Source organism: Pangasianodon hypophthalmus, chromosome 21 (assembly GCF_027358585.1).
Source record: "Pangasianodon hypophthalmus isolate fPanHyp1 chromosome 21, fPanHyp1.pri, whole genome shotgun sequence".
Lineage (NCBI taxonomy): Eukaryota > Metazoa > Chordata > Actinopteri > Siluriformes > Pangasiidae > Pangasianodon > Pangasianodon hypophthalmus.
The window spans coordinates 3,457,486-3,481,311 of record NC_069730.1 but is presented as its reverse complement, the minus strand read 5'-3'; the positions used below and the strand labels follow the sequence as shown (position 1 = coordinate 3,481,311).

The following is a 23,826-nucleotide window of genomic DNA, read 5'->3' as shown; positions in this document are numbered from 1 at the left end:
TGACGGAAAACCCATCATTCTTGAGGTGTTCTTTCCCTCAAAGGTAGACCTTGAGATTCCCCCCAGAATGCCTCTGAAAACCATCATGTAGATGTTGGCAATGGCTGTAATGCAGCAATCTGCCTTTTCCACATATGGACATCCCCCTCAATAGTATTGCGGTTGGCAGTAGCTAGAGAAGAGGAAAAGTGACTGCAGGGGTCAGATTTCTTGATAATAAGCCATACAGGCACATAAAAGAGTTGAGGAGATCCGGAATAAGGGCACAGGCAAAGAGGGACTGGTCAGCTGGCAAGTTCACAGATCCTTGTCTAAGTGGGGGAAAGAGATTTCTATCAACATGAGGCATCTCTCTCAAGCCTTGGTCTCCAGACTGCCAGTGGTGTAGTGGAGAAGGAGAGTGATGTCACCTCTATGAAAGGAACTTTCCTAAACAAAGGGAAGTCTGTGTGTTTGGCAGCAGCGGTGAAAGGGGTTAGAAAAACACCTCCGCTCATTACGGTGGAACCTCGATGATAACTAATGAGTATGCCAGGGGGCAGAGAAACAGTCCGGCCTGGGAGAAGGGGGGCCACCATTTTTTGTTGGTGTTCCAGCTGTTTACATCACATGACAGAAAATTAAAATGCAAACCCCATGTGATCACTATACAAATATAGTGTGATGTAGCTCTGTTTGACAAGGGGTGGGCACCACTGGTGGCTACCACTTTGTTTGTATTCTTGTTTTGTCAATGCTACTCTCCAGGAAAATTGTGTCACCACCACAATAGAAGCAGCATGTGTGTGTGTATTGATGCATGAAAGGAAACATTTTGGAGTGAGTGTCAGCCCATGGATTGACTTGGGAGCACTTTTGAGAGATGAATGCCTCACCAGAAATGACACCAGCAATGAGACAAAGGCCCCTGGAGTCCCAGCACAGTAGCATCAGCTGGGCTGTGGGACTCCTGTCCCTCTCTGCCCCTCATACCATGCCCTACTCCTCTGTAGGGGCTCCACTGGTGCCTAGGGTCCTTAATCAGCAGGAAGCAGAGGGTCCCAGAGGGGAAGGAGCTCTGCTGAGCCTCAGCTGCCTGCCTGTTGACTCCCTGTGCCCCACACACTCTTCCCCCCTGCTGCCGTTCTCCATGGCTGCCATCCACCCACCCAAAGCCTGCTCTTCATTACCGCCTTACCCTGGGAGCCATGACACAAATGATGCTCAGGCAAGGAGAGTAAGTAAGGGGGGGAATGGGGTCAAAATTACAACCCACTCTACTCTCAGCTTTGGATCATCTACGGCAAATGCTGGCAAGAGTTGAAGCGTGACTAAGCTGAAGCTCCTTTCTCCCAGCACCACTCTCACTGGATAGGATTGCCTAACGCAGTTGAGAGAGCAGCGAGTAAGCTTCTGCTGTCTGCTCGAGAGGCTGCAGGCTGATGAAAGCCCTCATATATTTCCCCCAAACTGGAGCAGTTAAGGCATTAAATCACAGTGAAGAAAAGTAAAAGTTGAAGCATGCTAACAATGCGAGCATGGCAGATGAAGTGCGTCAGTGAAGTGGTATTTTTCAACATGTTTCTACAGAGAAAATCAAATCACACTGTACAACTGAAATGGAATTGGAATACACTACATGGTCAAAAGTTTGTGGACTCCTGGCCATAACACTCAGATGTGCTCATTTGAACATCCCATTCCAGATTTAGTTCCCCTTTGCTGTTATAATAACCTTTACTCTTCTGGGAAGGCTTTCCACTAGATTTTGGAGTGTGACCGTGATTGTGCTCATTCAGCCACAAGAGCATTAGTGAGGTTAGGCACTGATGTTGGATGAGGAGGCCTGTGGTGCAGTCAGTGTTCCAGTTCATCCCAAAGGTGTTCAGTGGGGTTGAGGTCAGGGCTCTGAACAGGACACTCGAGTTCTTCCACACCAAGCTTGGAAAACAATGTCTTCACAGACTTCGCTTTGAGCGGGTATGATAGTCAGGTGTTCACAAACTTTTGGCCATATACTGTGGACTTGGAATAAAGGTTACTGAAAGGCTTCGGTCAAAACAGCTTAAAGGTACCAGTGGTTATATTTTTTGTTCCCACTTTTTGGAGGCCACTGCGATACCACTACACCTATAAGAGATGGAGTGGCACAAGCTTAGTCAGGTCCAGCTCTCAATACCAAGCATATGACAGGATACATTGGTTAATGTCTACCTCCCTGCAGGCCTGTGTTAACAAATTCAACTTCAACATTGAGACATGACTTCTACTGGGGGAGGAAATGGATTATAAATAACACCTGAGAGTTGATGAATTAGGTTTGAAACTGGCTGGGCGGCAGCTGCTGTGCTGGGAAGTGAAAGTGCCCATGTTCGACTGGGGAGAAAATAAGGGTTTGGAAAACAGCTGCAATGCCTCGACTACTGCCTTTACCAAGAGACGGCAGCACCGCGCCAGTGTGTCTGCGTCTGAATGTATTACATTATTGATTTCATGGCCACACGCACGTCACTCCCGACCACATACACATACACACACGCACACACGTAGCATTGCACTTTCACGTACACTTTCCACCTTGGATAAACCAAGAAGGGAATTAAGGGGCAAGTTCAAGACAGAGAAAAATAGAGAACGCTTTTTTCTAACACTTGTTAGGTAATGCAGGTGAGAGTGACGTGGGTCCCATAACGCCTGCCAAGCACAATAGTTAGAGGTGGTGCTCTTGCTCCATGGTAATTGTGATAATATGCGCCACTGAAATTCGCTTCTACAAATGGTGTAGTTGATTGACTTTGGACTTCATGGGCCATTAATAACACATACACACCAGCATGTCACTCACAAGTGCATACACACTCTCTTTTTGTTTCTCTCTTTTTCTTTCTGTCACTCTCAAATACACGCCTGCCCATACTGAAAGCTCACATGGTCAGCCAGCAAAAATGGGCCCTTTAAGATATTTTATAAAGAAAAGAACAAGGAGTCATATGCAATAAAACTGTGTTTCTTAATTTCAGAGTAAATGCAGCGCTAATTCCAGTTGCTAATCTAAATATATTCTGGATCCTAATGAGAATTATAATCTCTCAAAAGATAAGTAATGTCTCAGCATAGTTAATAATTAAGGCATTTTTGCTTAATTTTCCCAATTATACTCTATAAATGAGGTATATTTTGTTAGAAGATCTCTAAAAAAAACTGGAACCTATTTTAAACTGGATAAATAATAGCATAATTGTAATTCAAGCCTACATTTAGTTGGGTTAATTGAGTCAACTTACAAAGCCTCCATGACTACCAAATACAGACCTGCTGACATTATTATGCATTTCGCATAGGAGCACCACATGTTAACTTTGCGAGTCATCACTGAAAAATACACAAAAAGAACAGTCTTTTCCCCCCAATAAAAACAGCAGACAATCGACATGTGAATCTGGAATGATTGACTGTTGTGTAGGTGTTTTTAACTCTCCAATATTTACCCCTCAGACACCCTGGAAGCCCCACCCTCTTCCCCGATTCACATTAGTAATATCTCCTCTCAGTTTTCCCACTTAGATGATGTGGCCCCATTAATTTATTAATGTGACATCAATTCTATAAATGCATATTTAACCTAACTAACTTGTCCACACAACTACAGTTATCATCAGTTAACTTTTTTTTTTTTTTTTTTTTTTTTTTTTTAGAAATGCCACAAAAACCATCCAAAAATAGCCAAAATTACACTGTTCTGGCTGAAAGAGAAAAAAAAAAGTCCTACAATGAAATGTCAGATCTAACACTTTATGCATATAAACAGCACAGTCAAGCCTGTCACAGTAGAAACTGAAATGTATGTATATATGGTTATATGGTGAACACCATATATTTTCAGGGGAAAAAATCTGCCACTTCAGTAGAAACTGAAGTGTACGTATATCTGGTTATATGGTGAACGCCATATATTTTCAGGGGGAAAAAAACTGCCACTTGTCTGTTTTAGTTAGTTCTACTTCCCTGCATGTAAATTTTTTTACTTTCAGACAAGCTTTTTCCATCAAGCGACTGGTGGTTACCGTAAAACCTCATATATACACTGACAAAATTAGATGAGTGACTTATGAAAGAACTATATCGAAAATGTACTGTGTTACTAAATTACTAAATGTTGTATATTTAGGATTTATAGCACACAGGTAGTAAATGAAAACCACAAAGCCCCTCAGATGCCCCTCAAGCTCCTGATTAGCAGAATGAGGTGGATTAGACAGAAACTACTGTAAGGTAGATTTTTTTGTAAGGTCTTATTGTAAGGTTTTCTTGATAGCAGCAGAAAGGTTAGCATACCTGCACCACAGGGTGTCCTCCTGACAGGGCCTTCACTGCCCCTCGGCTGCCCTCTGTCTCATAGTGGGCACGGTGGTGGGATTTGGGCTGCACCTCGATCTGCAGATTGTAGGGACCTGAGCAGGACGGCAGCTGCCAATCAAGAGCCGGCAGAGACGGGCTGCCAAATTAGAGGACAGAACACTTCATCAAGATTTATGGATTACACACATACGCACACTCACACACAGTCTTGCAGGCATTAATCGGATGAGTGAAACCAGATTTTCGGCCTGCTCTGCCAAGGGTTTGGGACCCGGACCCCTCCATTTCATCATTGTCTCTAATCTAATCTGTTGTAGTCACATCCTGACATACTTAATTTCCAAAGTCTGGCAGCTAATTGTGGACGTTTTTTTTCTTTTAGAAGAATTAATGAAAGAAGCATGCTTTCCATTTAAAGTGTTCCATGCATTCTATCACGATCTGACAGCTCATCAGTCCAGGTCTCCGCAAAAAGGCTTATGCTTTTAAGTGGATGAATTTGGTTCCACCGAAATTATGAAACTTCATTCAAGTATAATACCAATTCAGAAACCGCCTTTCTTTTTTATTTTAACTGTGTTTTGTTTTGTGTTTGTGATTCTCCGTTGTCCTGAGAGAGTGAGCAATGGGAGAACACATTCCCACGTGAAAACACACAGAAAGCACACATTGACGGAACAAAATTTCAGCACACCCGGATGCCTGGACGATGCAACATAAAGCAACACAAATGGACACAATCTCAGGCATCCTCTTGGAACTTTTGGTGTGTTTGCTGACCCAAAACGAACCGGCTTCCCTCTGCACTTTTATCGACATTTTTATCTGGCTTTTATCGGCCTAATGCGTCTGAGAGGGAAGGAGAATCTGCAGCCAGCGCCACCAGCACTGACACCATCACTTCCTGTTCCACACTATCACCCTCAAACACTTGATTTCCGGCAGGAAAGTGTGCCGGCGGAGGAAAGTGCGCACACGCATACACACTCGTGCACTATGACCACAGGCGGACCCAGAGGCCTGTTAAAACCAGTAAAAACAACAAAATAATAAAATCGTGTGTTGGTGAGTGTTTATGTGTGGGTTGCTATGGGAACTGGCCCACAATCCATTGCGCCACCCTTCAAAAAGTGATTTATGAAATACGTTTGAATTTGTTGCATTCAGTCTCCTATTGCTATGACTAAATTTACTTTTAGAATAAATAAACTATTTTAGATACCAAGGAAGAGACTTTGTAGTAAGTTATAATCTGTATGTAAACACAAATTAATCATAAGATATATAACCATGTGCTTGAAGCCTGTGTGTCAATAAACCTAACATCAAATATTTAAATAGATCAGGACTTGGAGATATATTACTACTTCAATTCTGTGTATAATTTTTCTTGTACCTGAGGTAAGGTTTGGGCTTGGGCCATGAGTATGGATGAGGTGGCACATCCAGGAATCCTGAGCAATAGCTCTCCTTCTTGAATGGCATACGGTTGGAGTTGGTATAGTCCTCCTGTCCAAGTTCTGTGCCTACATCGTCGTTTGCTGGCTCCACCTTCAGGCTCATGCTGGCATTGTGCTCTACACTGGTCTTCCGGCTCTTGTTGGGAACACCATCCCCGAGATCGGGTAAGCCGTCCGTACTGAGGGCGTTGATGGCTGCCACAATGGCTGAATTGGTGTACTGGTTAGTGTTTCCCAGCCTGCTTTCTTCAAGCCTTGGTGAACCCTGAGGTGAAGCCCCGGGTGAGTGGTTGGGTGAGATGCCTGATGCGTGCCCATAAGGGGTGCCATTGAAGCTATACTTCCGCTTCCCATGACTTCCAATGTCATCGTTGGGGGAGGTGGAAGGGGAGTGAAGAGGGGAGGGACCAGGGGCATGCCCATGAGGTGGGCAAGACAGCATCGAAGAGGATGAGCCTTTGGGCGAGACACAGGGTGACTGCCAGGGTGAGTTCTGGGGTGAATTTTCATAGTTGTAGAAACCAGACTCATACGAGGCCTCTGAGTTGCAGCTACTTGCTGGACTCAGACTGCTCGGGTCGCGGTACCCATCAGCACTGGGCAAAGTCAAGGTCACGATGTTGACTCGCTTAGCCACAGGGCCCATGGTGCCACTTTCCTCCACCTCTTCCTCAGGCATCTGGCCATAGGAAGTGATCTCAATGCGTGGCCTCTCCAGAGGGGGTGCGCCATTGGGACGGAGCCCGGGGAAGTAGTAGTTCGGAGCCATGGAGCTGTCGTGGAGTCCATAGCTCGCTTGGTGGCATGACGAGATAACGGGGCTTGATTGAAGATTGTGGTACTGAGATGCCAGGCAGGGGTTGGCCATGCCAAGTGGGAGAGACAAACTAACATTTGGTGTATAGCTAAAAGCCTCTGCAAAGACAAAAGAAGAAGACTCTGATGAGCAAAAGACAAAAGTACACCATCTGGCTGATCTATTAGTGCAAGTTACAGAAAGCAGCACCATGGAGGCTTACTTCAAAATGTACTTTGGGCATGGAAAAATTTGCATGATGTATCATACAGAAAGACCAACATTTAAGGTTAGCTCAAGGAGATGAGTAAGGTTAGCTTATCTGTTCAATCATAGGAAATCCAACAAAATTGCTTTTGTTTCTTTGAGTTCTTATAATTATATTTTTTAAGATTAGGTTTGTTCGAAGTACCAATGATAAAACCAGAAATTCGAACAATCAGCCAGGGATTACTGATCATTTGTAACAGTTATTTTATTGCCTGCATTTACGTTATGTAATGATTTCACTCTAACCTGGTTTAAAGGACAAAACAAAATGAAATGAGTAAAAAAATGTCCCCAACATGACCCCGCCTTTGTACCCATCCAGATTTCTAAAGAAAACACTGTGTTCTGTTTGAGCAGTGACGCTTTTTTGTGGCCGTCCCCTTCACCTCAATCTATATTTGCTAACTGCAGCGGTACGCAACCAGGACACCACGTGAAATGATGAACCTGTCATGCACCACAGAATGCGTGGGCAGACTGACTAAAATTAGTGTGTGACAGACTATTTCCAGAAGCAGATGCACTGAAAAAAATAGCTGTCACTCTTGAATAGATTTTGTGGTATTAAAAAAAATGTATCTAAAAAAAATTAAAAAGCAACCTGATTTTAATAAGAAGAAAAATTAATATTTTACCTTTCTCTCTCTCTCTCTCTCTCTCTCTCTCTCTCTCTCTCACTCTCTCTCTCACTCACTCACACACACACAACAGCATATATCAAATAACTGTTTTTTATGGAATGAATCTGAATGAAATGTTTACTATATTTGCCATATTTGGATGAAACATACCAAATTATTTACCAAATCTGAATGAAACATACAAATTTTTATTTATTTCCAGTGTATTCCCCTGAATATCATCTTTTACAGAGATAAATAAACTAATGATACAATATATTTTTTATGCCAAATCTATCAAAGTAGAAAAATAGATTCACTCATAGACACTTTATACATACAAATATACATACATACACAAACACACACACACAAACACACATACAGACTCACTGCCACCTGCCCAACACACCTCTCTCCATTTCCATCTCTCCGCCTCGGCTGCCGTACTCAAACAGAAAGCTGAAATCAAATTCAGGCTCTTTATGGCCGGATCCCATCTTCAGCGTCTCCGGGAAGGAGTGTTTAAGCGCCGCTGTGTATCAGCAGCTCCTCGAGCAGAGCAGAGCAGAGCAGTGGCTTTTGACATCCTGTTCAGTCACACCAGAGCTCTTATCTCTTCCTTACTCTCGTAAAAAAAAAAAAAAAAACACCTGCCGCCTCATTCTGAGGGTTCTCTCACAGCCAGATCCGCCCCTTACTAGTTCCTTTTTCAACTTTGAGGCACTCTGTGATTCACACACACTCTGCAGCAAAGAGCAGCAGGTACATCTGCATATGTTGCGTACATGCACAAGGGGTTTTCTCCTCGTGGCATGACTTGTTTGCATTTCAGGCTCAGCGGAGCTGCTTGACAGGGAAGTGAGCTACTGTAGATTGCATAGCCGTCCACCACGCGCATGAACGCATGGTGAAATAAAGCAGAAGTTGCCCCTATTGTTGGAATTTTACCATATGCAAAGTGTCCACATGTGCGGCCTACAGGAGAGCCTGGAGTTTTTTTTTTTTTTTTTTTTAACACTCACCCATTGGCCTGAGTTGGGGAGAGTCAGCCTCTTAATTGTGCGTCTGGCAAAATTATGGGTATAAGAGACAGAGGTTTGGGCAAAAATATGGGACGAGGGGTGCAGAAAACTGCTGTCGTCAGCAGGCTGAAGAGCTGAGACGACACACACACACACACATGGGCTCAAGTGCTGAAGTGACACACATGCATACCCAAACCAAGCAGTCTGCTATCAATTATGAGGCTTAAAAGCAGAGGGCTGAAACGAATAATCATGCTCCCCTCACCACAGTAATGCAATCCCCCAAACCACACAGACAGACAGAAGGAACCCCAAATCGACGCAAAGCCCATGACATCAGTGCGCTTTAGTTACTGCAGTAAGTATACAAGACGGAGATCCATCATCCATCATAAAATTCCTGATACACATTTCTGTATCACAACGCCAAGCTTTCGTCCACCAACAAATGATGCGATATCAAGTGTGCACTCCTGATCCCAACTGAACTGAGACACTTGCGTAGAAAAAAAAACAGAAAGAAAACTGAGGCAGCAATATTGCAACATATTGATGCAACTATCACAGGCACGGGCGATTCTATTTGTGGCCATAACAGCTGTGTGCCGATGCAATAAAAAAATCTTAGGTGTTATAACGGACTGCTTGTGGTTTCATGACTGACAGCGAGAAAGAAGCAACTCATTAACAAGTATACAGCAAGACTTGATCAAAAGCCACACCTTCTAGAATACTATTCTCTTCATTTCTATTCAATTTTAAAGTAACTATATCATAATAGTCCTATCGAAAATGCATTTATCTCACTGGATTTCAGATATCAGTCCATTAACCTGTCAATAAACACATAAACATTTAAAATTCTACTAAAGACATGAACATGAAATTAATACAATTATTCTATTCTATTCTATTCTAGTCAATATAGTGGCATGGCTGTATTAGGTTTCAGTGTCATTAATGCATTAATAAAGTAATTAACAGGAAATTAATACAAACTGTATCTATTCTATTCGATTCTATTCTAAAGTAACTGTACTGTACCAGTATAATACACCGATAATGCATCTGACCTTTACTAAAAGCATTAACAAGACATTATGAAAAACTGTGTCTCTATTGTACTTTATTGTATTGTATTGTATTGTATTGTATTGTATTTTCTATTCTCTCCTATTCTATTCTACTTCAAAGTCAATATATTGGCAATGGCTCTATTAGTACTCTATTAGGTTTCAGTATCAATAATGCATTAATAAAGGAATTGACAGGAAATGAACACAAACTGCATCTTTATTCTATTCTATTCTGGGTTATAGTAAATATATTGACCTGCTCCTGTTAGGTTACAATATTGATAATGCATTTGACTTTTACTACAGGCATCAGCAGGAAATTAACACAAATTGCATCTCTATTCTATTCTATTCTATTTCACAGTAACTAGTGGTCCCATTACAGGACATGTCAACATAGTTACTTCGAAAGGACAGGTTACATTATTGATAATGCATTTGACTAACTGCATTTCAGATACCGGTAAATTAATTCTATTAAAGGCATCAACATGAAATGAATACAAACTGCATTTCTATTCTATTATTTTCCTTTTTTTATTGTATTCTATTCTCTTTTAAAGTAACTGTATTGGCATAACCAATATTAGGTTGCAGTATTGATAATGCATTTGACTAACTTGCAATTCGGATATCTGTCGATTAAACAGTCAATAATAATAATTTAAAACATTTTCGAATTCTGTTAAAGGCATCAACATGAAATTAATACAACCTCACATCTCTGTTCAATTCTATCCTTTTTAAAGCAGCTCTAATGGAATGACAGCATTCAACCGTATTTCAAAGCATTTCATTATATAAAACATGAGTGCATTATTCAGTGAATAACACCTCATTTACAGTTCTACTTAAAACTACAAAATAAAATTTGATACAAACCGAATGCCTATTCTAATTTTTTTTTAATCTCAAAACACCTTTATTAGCGTGACAGTATTAATGTACAGTGTTGCCAAGGCATGAGTCAATTAATCAATGAATAACAAAGCATTTGCGATTCTACTAAAGCATTGTGATGGAATCTATGATTCTAAATTTTATGTGGATTCTATTGTATTTGTTTTCTCATTCAAATCAACTTTTTGGCAGGAGCATATTATGTTACTGTATCACCACTGCATTTAAATAACTCCACTTCAGATATGAGTCCATTAATCAGTCAATAAAATACTACAGCAATAAAATACTACAGCAATTCTACTGAAAGCATCACTATGAATGTGCATTTAAAGAAGTGTGTTCTATTTTATTTGATTCTGAATTTCTATGTTCTTCTGTAAAGCACTACCAAAGTGTGGAGTCTATTATAGAAATGTTAGGTCTATTCTATTCTTCTGGATTGTCCAGTAGAATACAAGTTGCATCATTAGCCTGTTGAATGTGTAAATCACTATTAAGTCTGTTTTCAGTAATTATAAACCAATAATTATAGGGTTATTAAATGGTAGATTTGTTTTCTTTGAAACACAGTGCATCAGGTTGAGCTAAAGCAGGTTACATGCAATGAGCACAGCGCTGCACACCGGTGCGCGCGCGCACACACACACACACACACACACACACACACTCACTCACCTTCTTCCGCAGACTTCATGCTGAACTGAGGGGAGCAGCAGAGCTCGGATCCTCTCCGTTTGCCCAAAGCCGGCCGTGTGAAGTTGGCGCTCGAATCGGGACGCGTGCACGCAGGCGCGGGCATTCACCCTCTCGACACGGGAGCGCGCAAACTTTCCAATACAAAGTAAAAAAAAAAAAAAAAAAAAAAAAAAAAAAAAATGGCAAGCGAGCAAGCGAGTGCAACTGTGAACTGTGAGCGAGATCAGTGTAAACTGTGCATCCCGATCCGCTGTGTGGCTGTGACGCGTTTCGGTAGCGCGCAGCGCGTCAGGCGACAATCACTCCGTACGCGCTCTGGCGCTTCTCATAGTGAGGCTCTCCGTGTGTTTACCGGCGTTGTGTGACGCTACTATTTACGGAGCTCCCGCACCGCGCTGTATTTAAACCTGGAAAATACCCTCCTACCCCACCCCCGCCCCCACCCCGCCCGCCTCCCGAATCCCACGCGCCGCCCTCCGGTCGGTGACGGTCGCGCCCCCCGGCAGCCTCGCAGCGGCGGGAATCTCTCCGAGAAGGGATTCCGCCTGCGCACATCAAGATTTCTGGACGGATTTTTTGCCACGTCCTTGACATAGTAGACTATTAATCATAAGCGCAATAAATGTCATATTTTATTATATTTACTATTTTACTTTTATTTTGCACAAACTTCTTATCATTACGCACACTGATGCATGCTGAAATCATTACCTAGTTCCCTCAAACCATGTCGAGATGTTAAGCACTCTTAAATATTTTAAATCTTCACACCAAATCCATCACACCATTTTCCCTTTTGCAAGCCATTTTGCACAAAGAGGCACTTGATTTAATTTAGACATTCTTCTTATCTGTTGTTCATGTACTACAGTGCCTGCTTTTCCCTGGTCAAGGTCACAGTGGATCCGGGAATACTGGGCATGAGGCAGGTACACACCCTGTCAGAGTTTAGATCCTGAGCCTATCCCGGGAATACTGGGCACGAGGCAGGTACACACCCTGTCAGGGTATTGATCCTGAGCCTATCCCGGGAATACTGGGCATGAGGCAGGTACACACCCTGTCAGGGTATTGATCCTGAGCCTATCCCGGGAATACTGGGCACGAGGCAGGTACACACCCTGTCAGGGTATTGATCCTGAGCCTATCCCGGGAATACTGGGCATGAGGCAGGTACACACCCTGTCAGAGTTTAGATCCTGAGCCTATCCCGGGAATACTGGGCACGAGGCAGGTACACACCCTGTCAGGGTATTGATCCTGAGCCTATCCCAGAAATACTGGGCATGAAGCAGGTACACACCCTGTCAGGGTATTGATCCTGAGCCTATCCTGGGAATACTGGGCATGAGGCAGGTACACACCCTGTCAGAGTTTAGATCCGAAGCCCATCCCATTAACACTGGGAGCAAACTGGGAATACACCCTGTTTTCCTGATTCCAACCCATCGCCAGGCAGCTCTTACATGTAAATTATATTACAATAGTCATGCTTTCAATTTGCTTACAATTTTCATGCCACACTTACAAAACATGGGTTATGCCCTCAAAGTACACAAATACACATTTTGACTAAAGGTGGTGCAGTGGTGCAGGAGGTAGTGTTGCCACTTAAAGGTACCCAGGTTCGACCCAGTGCTCAGGTTACTGTCAGTGTGTTCACGTCATGTTTTTCCCTTGTCCACATGGGGTTACTTCAGGTACTGACAACTCTAAATTATGCCCAGGTGTGAATGTGTGTGTGCACGGTGCCCTGTGATTGCCCCATTCAGGGTATAGTTTCACCATGAACCCGGTGTTCCTGGGATTGGCTCCGGATGCACCATGACCCTGACCAGGATAAAGCTCTTGAAGATGAATGAAGGGTTTTGACTGAAATGTCTCAGTTTCAATCACAGAAAGCTATTCTGGAAATTTTGGTCTATTCTTGGGTGGAATTCCAGGACATGTTTTAGTTTCTGCTCTGGAATAAGTACTCTTCTGCGGACTAGAAAGCGCAAGGGGTTAAGACTTGGCAAAGATTGAGAGGGTTAGCGAGAGATGATACAGAGAATTCACACTGTTCTTATCCTGCTCGGATTGCTTAGCTGTCTGCGGTGACACTGACGAGTCATCTAGAGAGTGTTTCCCTTGTAGCAAGGGAAACTTTGGTTTCTTCAGACATTCCGAAATGCAAAGAACTGTGAAGAAAGCAATTGATATTTTCCATCGTAATATCAAGAAACTGTTTCCTTGTGCTTAGGCATGAGCCTAGCAACCACATGCAAGAAATCTTCTAGTCACAACGTCTTCTGGTTCTGAATCAGTCTGATCATGCGTAAGATTGTAATCTGATCATGGTACTCCATTTCTGATGCTCATGTGATAAGAGCCCTTGGTGCAGAAGAGCATTACAGGATATTGTGCATTCGGCGCCGTGGGGGCGTAATTAGCGCTCGTCTGACTAATAGAGTAATCCATTCAGAATTTGCATCAAATGCTTTTCCAGGTCTGAAAAGAGCTCTGGCATGTAAAGCAGAGAGGAATCATCATCTTATAATGATACATCTGCAGCCATTAGGAGCGAGAGAGTAAGTGCAGTCCCAGAACATACACACCACCACTCTCTGTGCTCATATTTGCTTTTTGGAGGCAGCTGCATTCCACAAGCTCATTTGCTTACAGTGAATGAGGCTTTCAATGCAAAAATGTGTGTCAGATCTGCTGTCGTGTATAAGCTTTTCAGAAAGGGAGCTAACTTTTTATTCCACATATCACTCCAGTGCCGTTATAAACATCAGAGACTACACTCTAGGTTCCATCTAGCATCTAAAACCATAAAGGGTATAATCCTGTGTAAGAGGTTTCCAAGTAGACCCCCTTTAGAAACTATCCAAAGAACCCCAAAGAAACCCTTTTACTAAGAATCTATTTCATCGTACGTCATGTCTAAATATGTTCATACCACACTGTTCAATTCTTGATTCTGATTGGTCAGAAGGTGTTGATTAATTTTTTATAACAGCAGCTCTCATGGCAATGCTACTGCACATCACATGTTTATGTTAAGCACTCCTTCTAATACATTATCATTTCTATTTTAACAGCTCATATACATGGACTTGTATCACTGATGCTCCAGATAATCTATGACTAATAATAAACTGGTTAAAAGAAGTGTTGTTATTGAACAAAGTCCACTTATAATCATTGATATGGTGAATGAAATGCATTTTTTGTCTTATTAACTTCATGAGGTGCTGGTGAGATAACGACTGTTTATAGCTGCTGTAAAACAGGTTATAACAGGTACTAGCTTGTTTCCCAAGCAACAAGCATGAGATATAATGTAAATATGTATAATAATGTATAGTGTAATCTATAAATGGTGAAAAAGGATGATTTTCAATTGTAAACAAAAACAAACAAACATGTAATTGTTGAATTGCTGTGGTATAATAATGGTTATTGGAAAATAATCAACTTTAGGGTGGTAGCAATGACTCTGCTTTACTTCGGACCATTTCACACCACCCAGTCATTGATTATTTTCCTATAACATCTGTTTTATCAATGAATTGTCTAAAATGATATCTCACATACACAACTGTGGAGTCCATGGTATCTCACAATACACAGCACGACCACCCAGACCTACCAGTTACACTTAAGGCATTTGGCAGACACGCTTATCCAGAGGGACTTTCATTCATCTCAATTATACAACTGAGCAGTTGAGGTTAAGGGCCTTGCTCAAGGGCCCAGCAGTGGCAGTGCTGAGGCTCAAACTCATGACCTTCCGATCAGCAGGCCAATGTCTTAACCACTGAACCTACCTGCTTTCAAAATTCAGCTCTTAATCTAACACACATGATCCAGCTAACCAAAGCCTGAAGTGGCATCTAAATATTAGAGCCAGGTGTACTAGAGCTAAACTCTGGCTGCGTGGTAGATCTCCAGGAATGGGGCTGGGCACTGCTTAGATCATCCACAATGCTCACTGCTCAAAAACAATAGATTTCCACTCCTTGGACAGATTTTTTTTGTTGATTTTTAGTGTCTCTTCCTTCATCACAATTATCCCTGCAAAGATAAAAACCACTAAGCTAAACAGATTAAAAAATCTGCAACTACAAAATACATTCTTAAAAGTAAAAATGCCTGTCTAGTAATGACAATAATTGCTTTTTTATTGTATTGGAGTGCAAAGATTGAGAAATTATAACCCCAGCACTTTTTACAAACAGACAAAAGTATTTAATCCTGGATTATGACACAATACTTGTCATGATATTCATTAAAACTTAATTCAGTAAGCGAAGAATGTGATGCTGCTGCTCTTTTCTTCAGCCGCATTTCTAAAAATGCATATTGAAGCGATGGAAGCTGGCAGTATTTCAGGCCAATGACAAATTTCCTCCTGAGGCCATAATTCATAGACGAGCCACATCTGCCTCGGTGTCCTCACACACACACACACACACACACGCACACACTCCCTCACACATGCACATATTTACAGTAACCGCAACTTGTCTGTGGAGGGCATGAATGACATGACTCATTCTTGCTGTGATTTGCAAGCATGAAATGATCAGTCTTACTCTTGTGTTGTCTTTCTGTCAGACCTTTTGGCAGTTCTAATGTGGTTTCTTATACACACAAACACACACACACACACATTTTGTGGATATATTGCCTTGTCTCCTGTCAAATATGTACGCTCTTAGAAAAAGAGTTCTTTGTAAAAAGGGTTTTTAGCCTCTTAAAAGGGTTCTAGTTTGGAACCCTTTCTGACAGGTATCTAAGGAACTAAGGGTTCCTTCAGAAGAAGTTCCTTCAGAAGTTCCTTCAAAGAACTCTTAAATGCTCCAGATTTGACCTTTTTTTTTCTATGAATGTCATTCATGAACTTTTCTCACTACTTGAGGTGTCCATTATGAAACATTTCCCTTCTGTCTGTAAGTTTCCTCAAGCATAGTTCCACAAAATGCAAAGAAATCAAATTCACTGTCGCTGTCAGGGCTTGTAGTAATAACAAAATAAAGTTTTTTGTAGCAGAGGGTGAGACAAGGAAGAAATTCTGTAACAGTGAGTCATGTCTCGATCAAAAATCCTTTCAGTCTTACTAATCAGATAAATAGCCCATAATAATACTCGGGTAATGTTAACATTATTTCCTACAAATATAATGCAAGGGATTTAACGTACCTAATTTATGAACCAGACTAAACGTTGATGTTTAGCATGTGGTTTCGGCTGGCAACAGTCTGCACATGGAAGAAAACAAAATCTCACTGATAATTTGTGTACTTAAAAAATGACATGCTGCCCTGCTTTCAGCCCCAGCCCCAGCAAAAAAGTGTGGTCTCTGTATGTTTAATTTCCAGACAAATTTCCAAAGAGTGTGGCCTCTCTGCATGCCAGTCCCAGTGAAGGAGGTGTGGCCTCTAGTGAAGGAGGTGTGTCCTATATACCTGTCAGTCCCAGTGAAGGAGGTGTGCCCTCTAGTGAAGGAGGTGTGTCCTATATACCTGTCAGTCCCAGTGAAGGAGATGTGGCCTCTAGTAAAAGAGGAGGGTCCATTGTACCTGTCAGTGCCAGTGAAAGAGGTGTGATCTCTAGGAAAAAGGCATATCCTCTGTAGCTGTCAATCTCAGTGAAAGAGGCGTGGTCTATATATATGTTTCTGGCCAAGTGAAGGAGGTGTGGCCAATATACCTGTCAATCTCAGTAAAAGGTGTGTGGTCTATATACCTGTCAGCCCTAGTGAAGGAGGTGTGGTCTATATACCTGTCAGTCTCAGTGAAAGAAGCGTGCTCTATATGCCTGTCAGTCCTAGTGAAGGAGGTGTGGCCTAAATACCTGTCAGCGCTAGTGAAGGACATGTGGCCTGTATACCTGTCACTCTCAATAAAGGAGATGTGGCCTTTGTGCAATGCCTCAGTGTCTTTGACTTTGTTTCTGTCAATCCAGGTAAGAGACATGGCCTCTCTGCTGGTGAGTCCCAGTGAAAGAGGGAGGTGTGGCCTCTGGGCTTGTTTGTTGTTAAGACTAATAATATATAATGATTATTGAAAGGAAGTCTCCAGTGTCAGAATGTTGCAACAGTCAGTAAGTATTCTGGCACAGAAATGTTTTCAGAAGAGAGGACATACGTTATGCTTTCTAGTTTCTCAGTAACATGACATGCTGCACCTGTTTTTTTTTTTAATCTTATAAACTTCAAGAGAGAAAAAAAAAGCTGGCAAGAGAACTGCTATAACATAAGTAACAGGAACTAACTTGTTTTGCAAACGTTCCACAAAATTAAATGTAAGTATTCATGTAATTTATAATATAATATAATATAATATAATATAATATAATATAATATAATATAATATAATATAATATAATATAATATAATTATTAATTAAAATACCTCATTGACAAATTACTGTGGTATAATCAATATAAAACATGTCATTTAATAGGAAAATAATCAACTTCTGTACTCGGATCGGCCCTTTGAGATATTTCACTCGGTAGTTCAGTGGTTTGGTGCTAGTGATCCAAGACGCTTGACCTTGGGAAATGCTTTTCACCCTGAACTGCTCAGAAATAGGCTTTAATTAGATTCTTCATATATCCAATTTATAGGTCTAATACCTGAAAATCCCCTTCAGTATCACTTCTCAGTCCTACACACAGCTGCAGGATGCCTCTGCTCTTCTGCTTCACATGTCGCAACACTGAAGTCTGAGTCCACTAAAGTGACTGTTTCATCCACTCATTCTATAGTGCTTCTCCTTTTCCTGCTTTGTCACTCCTTTAGCCATCCTGATGGAGAACTGCCTTGTCTGAGCTATCTCCGGCATGTCTGGTTCTCGCAGTATGTTTAGAAACGTCACACACTTCCCTTTTGAATATTCCTCATCTGCTGATTATGGTAGTGTATTATTTAAAGCCTCAGGACATACACTTAATATGAAAAAGGCCTCTATGTCCTCTAAAACACACGCACACACAAACAGACAGGTATTTGGGATGTAACCAAATATGAATACATTATTCAGAAAGAACAGATAATGTTTTCTGAACAGATACAAATGCAGAAAGCCAGAAAGGTTGGCTGAAACTAGAGGTGTGCAAAAATGGACTAGGCTCGTTGCTAGCTCATGGAGCAAAGAAAAAGCACATTCATTAACATGAACATGAGTCACTTAATTATACATCCACAACAGCATTCGTTCATTCATCCTTAGTAACTGCCTGGTCAGGGTCACAGTGGTTTAAATAAGGCTGCAAGTTTGGTTATACAGTACTTTGGGAAAAGGAACCAAATAAAATCATTAGAAAATATTGCTTTAACTGTGTGAGAAGGATTAAAAAAACTGTAGTTGTATCTTTGGGTTAGGCCACACCCATATAAAGTTCAAGGTTTATATGTGATTAAAACAAAAAAAAAAAAAAAACTCTGGTTTAGGCCACACACACCACCTACATCATTTTTAAATCCAGATATGAATATTTGGAGCACTTATCAGATACAGATAGAGATAGTATCACTGCATTACACCGCTAAAAGGTACATACGCAGTGACCACAATGACTGTGAACTGCATGATTGATATGACACACGAAAGGCCATTAATGACAAGCTGTAATTTTACGTGTTCCTCCACACACACTGACCGAAGCAGGTGGATGTGGTGTATAATATAAATAACAGTGAACATATACATAATTTATGACAGTATGGCTTCCATATGAAACCTAGCCTAAAAGCTAAGCAATGTTTGATGTGATAAATTATTAATCTTACTTTTAAAAGCTACTCCGCATCGACCAATGACCACTAAAGGGTTCTAATCATATTCTCAAGTTTAAAAAAAAAAGAACACAGTTTAGGGTCAGTGCTACCATTAACACTGGCTTAAATGTCAAGAAATCACTAACACCTGTAAAAGCATAATCATCCCAACATGAGGCCTAAGTATTAGCCGTAAGTAGTTCTGCGTCCACTGGCAGATCATTAATTTGTGATATTTTCCATAATTTTTCCATACACCACAATGGCCAAGGGCAGGCCAGATAACTATTAAATATTATTACATAATTAGATAATGATGATGTGCTGAATGGATATTAATGATGCTGGAAAAAGTTAAACGTATGATATATAATGTTTCATCATTGTTCTTGGGCAATTTAGGAAATGAAACTTTTAAACAGAAGTTATGAAAAGAAGTAGAGAAATGCCCAAGACTAGGACTGAGAACCAGAATCCAGCTATTGACTATTTTAAGCAAAAACAATAAAAAAATAAAAAAGGTTCCCCCAGTTCTATAATTTAAGACTTTTTAATGTCACATTATACCAGAACGCTGTTGAATTCTCAATTCTGAATCATCAGAAGTTGTTGCTCAGTTTTCTATAACAACTTTATGGTTTCTCGGTAACATGACAAGCTGCAATTTTTTAGCTTATTAAAGCCAAAAAACAGTTGGTGAGGGAACAACTGCGCATAAATTCAATACTGGCAGTTTATAGTTGTTATAAAGTATCGTAAGTTTCCCCCGAGTTCTCCGGTTTCCTCCCACATCCCAAAAACATGCCAGTAGGTGGATTAGTGACTCAAAATTGCTCATAGGTGTGAACGAGTGTGTGAATGAGTGTGTGACTGAATACATTCACACCTAATAGTTGTGTACCTTATGTTTTACTATGACTTGATTCAGTGTCAGTTATTCTGCTGTGAAGGTGGAATAAGGTTCTGCTTACAATCCCCAGAAGACTGATTCTGGTCCTGGTGGCAGTCGTTCCAGCTTCCCTACGAGACCCTCAGACTTCTACAAAGCTTCAAAAATCACTTAAGAATGATGTAGATTCTTTTTTCCCCCAAATAAAGCCAGTGGCCATTACATTAATACAGTTTTTAACCCCAGGAATCTTTATTTGTTCAGTATTGTAGGTCTGTTAACAATAAAAGATTTTGTGAGCAAATTGCCGGGATATGACTGTCAGACTAAAGTCTATAGCTATGATTTAAACCACAGCATATAAATGCCCAAGTCTGTTTTTATGGCTGAGCTCTGCAAGATGACCTGAAGTGCATTAAAGCTCCGTTAACACAGTTCAGCACAGTTCAGCACAGTGAGGGAGCTGCTTACACACTGCAGGCCTTATTACAGATACATTATGCATGTGACATCTGACAGTTTCACTTAGGATCTTGTTTAGAACAATAGCGATTACCGAATAACTTTTAGCTTAGCTTTAAACATCCAGTGTCATTCAGTGCATCATATTTTCCAAAAATTTATTAAGTATGATCCTAGAAAAAATTTTCTTTTGATAGAAATTCTCCACTGATTGTATTCTTCTATTATGTTTAAATCCAAGAATGAAAAAGCAGCCGTTAGTCATTTCCCAATTTGTTTTGTTGCAGTGGATGATTCAGAACGGTGCTACAGGCATCAAGTTCAGACAAGAATTGAGTCCTCTGTGTGTTGCACTCACAAACAAGTCCAAGATTTCATATATAATGTCCATCACACTAAGAAGATTTACATTTGCAGTGTTTACAGACACCCTTATACAGAGCGACATACAGGTGTTAATTCACTTGTATGGTGGATTAATGGAACATGTGCTATGTTATGTTAATGTTATTAACTAAAGAAAATGTATAATCATTGAGATTTCCATAAAGAGATATTTATTTAACAGTTAGGGAAGGCGTCTCCAGTGTCAGCTCTTTGTAAAAGTCAGTTACAAAGAGGATGGAGGACTGTCTACTTTCCATTTTCCTGTTTCTCGGTAGCATAACTTCAAGAGAGAGAGAAATAGAGGCTGGTGAGGGAACTACTGTTTATAGCTGCTATAACGTCAGTGCTAACAGGAACTAATGTGTTTCACAGACAGTTCACAACATGAAATGTAACTAGAAACAGATAAAAAGTATGTGCTGTTCTTTAATGAATACAAAATTCCTATAGTATAAGAGGAACAAAATAAAATTTGGGACATTCTGTTATTTAATGGAAAATAATCAACTTTGGGGTGGTGACAGTGACTCTGTTTCATGTTGGCCTGCATCACACCATCCTGTCATTGATTATTTTCCTATAACAGCATGCCCTGAAGTGTTTTATTCCTTTAGTCACTCAGACGTTGCCAATGTTGCTGACCGACACAAGCTATCATTTTTATTAACATTTTGCTTTTTACTTAATTTTTACCTTTCCAAATAATAATAATAAAAAAATCAAATAGTTGGCCTCAAGTGTTCCTCAATGGTTCTCTGGATTTTTAAGCATTCTAGCTTTGTAAAGGGTTTCAACTCGGAATCTTTACATCTGCTTGGAAAAAAGGGAAACTTTCAGTTGTAGAGTTTTACATGGACCCTTTACGGGTTCCCCCAGAGAGAGTGCAACTATAAGCGTTTCCTATGTGCTGTTTGGCTAATGAAAAGCCAAACAGCACAGCGGTGCTCGTATGGTGCACACCATAGCCTAAATGTGGAAAGAAAAACACTCAGTTTGGTGTTTAATTTATAAAGAGGTGTTAATAATATATTAATGATAACACACTGTGTTTGTATTAAGCTTTTTTTTTTTTTTAAACCCACAACCATCCAGGTGTAAACGCTTCAGGCATAAATAAAATGATCATTGGTGCAATGCACATTGTAATGTTTTTCTAATGCTAACAATATTCAGAACTGGCTACAAAATAAGTGCCAAGTGATAGGCCATAACTGCATGTAACTTCCTTCATAGCTCTCTTGGTCTTTGTTTCTGATACAGAAAGCCACAATGTGCCCAATTGAACCCACACGAGGCTAATGAACGCTCATTGGGTCAAATGTGAGGAATCTTTCTCCCCCTTTTCCGGTCTTCTCTCAATGCCTTCCCTTTTTCCCTCCATGTCACTGGTGGAATCCCCTTTCTGTTTCCTGATGTTTGGGTCCAGTCGCTGGGCTACAGTGGCCCCTCGCCAGCTTTGGGTGTTTACTGAACTGGGAATAATGGATAAGGCTATTAACAGCTGTATTTACTATACCCTCATGTGTCATTTATTTTAATCTGCATTTCATCAGATCAGGCATGCCAATCAGTCAAACCCACAAATGTACAAGTGTACCACTGTGCCAGGCGTGGGTTGGTCGTAAAGATTTCAGTTCTGGCTTGTTCCTTAAACACGCAAAAGGCACCGATGCCCAAGACCCCTATTAAAAACTGTGATTCACGCCACATTTATAGACAGCCAGAGGTTTGAGTCACATATATCCGTTTATTAAGACCAGAGGAAGTATCATATGAGGAAGACACAACATGTCCACAATAATTTTCCTATTTTGCTACAAACACACATTCCCACGCACATCCACAACAGTATCACATCTGTAAATAAATAAATAAATAAAACTTTTGCACTTTCTGGTTTCACGGTAAAATGACAAGCTGTGTTTTTTTGTTTTATTAAGAAAGAGAGACTAGTGAGTGAACAACTATTCATAGCTATTATAAAGTACATGAACTAACAGGAAACAGGAACAAACTTGTCTCACGGACGTTCAAAAACATTAAATGTAACTATAAATGGATAATAATATCACATGCCATTGTTTTATTAATAATAAAATGTAATAGTTTGCAAATTGCTGTGGTATAAAAGGAATAAAACAGTTATAGAAAAATAATTTTGGTGTGGTAATAGTAACTCCGCTTCATCACACCATCGCATTGTTGATTATTTTCCTTTAACAGCTTGCACCTCAAGAGTTTCATTCCTTATTTATTAGTTTCAAATAAACCAAAATATAAACTATGCAATGGAATAAGTGGTAACTGAAGATAAATGACTGAATATTGCGGAATATTTGATAATTCTTTTTGGCCATTACGCAAAGAACATTTGAGAAAGAAATCACATGCATGCAGATTTCCAGTTCTGATTGTGAGCTGGCTATCATACTGTACATGACTGGAAGTATGAGTCTAAATCCCACAACTCTTTCCTCTGGATGATTTGGAAATTCTGTGCAGGCTGAGTCCACACACTCACACGTACAGAAACACACACACACGTGTATGACGGCATCTCTGCCAAAGTGAACTAACTGGCATGTCACACTAACTCACATGTCATTCCATTCTTTACTGAACATTCAACTTTACACATACGCACACAGTCTTGTGTAAGAGCTATTGTGTTTAAAGGTCTTGTAAATCACACAATCTCCACAAGTTGGAGCTCTTACTCATGTAGCTTGTGTGTGTATTATTGTTGAAAAAGGCTATCATTCATTATAAAATTCTCCGCTACCTGTGAGGATAGTTACAGTACATTTCCAATAATAATACTGACAGGCCTTCTTAAACTTCTTATAGTAAAGTCTGTCCACTTGACGACCATCTTGGCAATGCTCCAGGGCAGGTCCTATCTACTTGAATGGAAAGAGAGCCATAGAGCTGGATCAACAAGAAGAATTTTCAAACACAGATGATGTAAATAATTTGTGGTCTTTGGCTCCAAATAAATCAACGTCTTAATATCACCAAACTTGTTTTTATGGTAACAGTGATCATCAGAGACAAGACCTCAGTATGCGCACTACATAGGGAAAAACATACATTGGCTTCTACACCCTATGTAGTGCACTATATGGTC

The 23,826-nt window shown here is 40.5% G+C and overlaps 1 protein-coding gene across 2 annotated transcripts in view; it reads right to left on the bottom strand.

Annotated features, from left to right (window-relative positions):
* Positions 1 to 11,548, bottom strand: part of LOC113543208 (nuclear factor of activated T-cells, cytoplasmic 1) — a 65,614-nt gene extending 54,066 nt beyond the window's left edge. The window contains exons 1-3 of one of the 2 annotated variants that reach the window (XM_026941285.3): positions 11,167 to 11,548; positions 5,735 to 6,713; positions 4,315 to 4,474 (exon numbers count right to left, since the gene is read on the bottom strand). In XM_026941285.3, the coding sequence (XP_026797086.1) occupies positions 4,315 to 4,474; positions 5,735 to 6,713; positions 11,167 to 11,290 (1,263 nt within the window). In that variant the 5' untranslated portion in view covers positions 11,291 to 11,548. Of the gene's footprint in view, positions 1 to 4,314; positions 4,475 to 5,734; positions 6,714 to 7,896; positions 8,623 to 11,166 lie in introns of those variants that run through there. The other variant, XM_026941286.3, reaches the window with a different exon arrangement.
* Between the last annotated feature and the right edge of the window lie 12,278 nt (positions 11,549 to 23,826).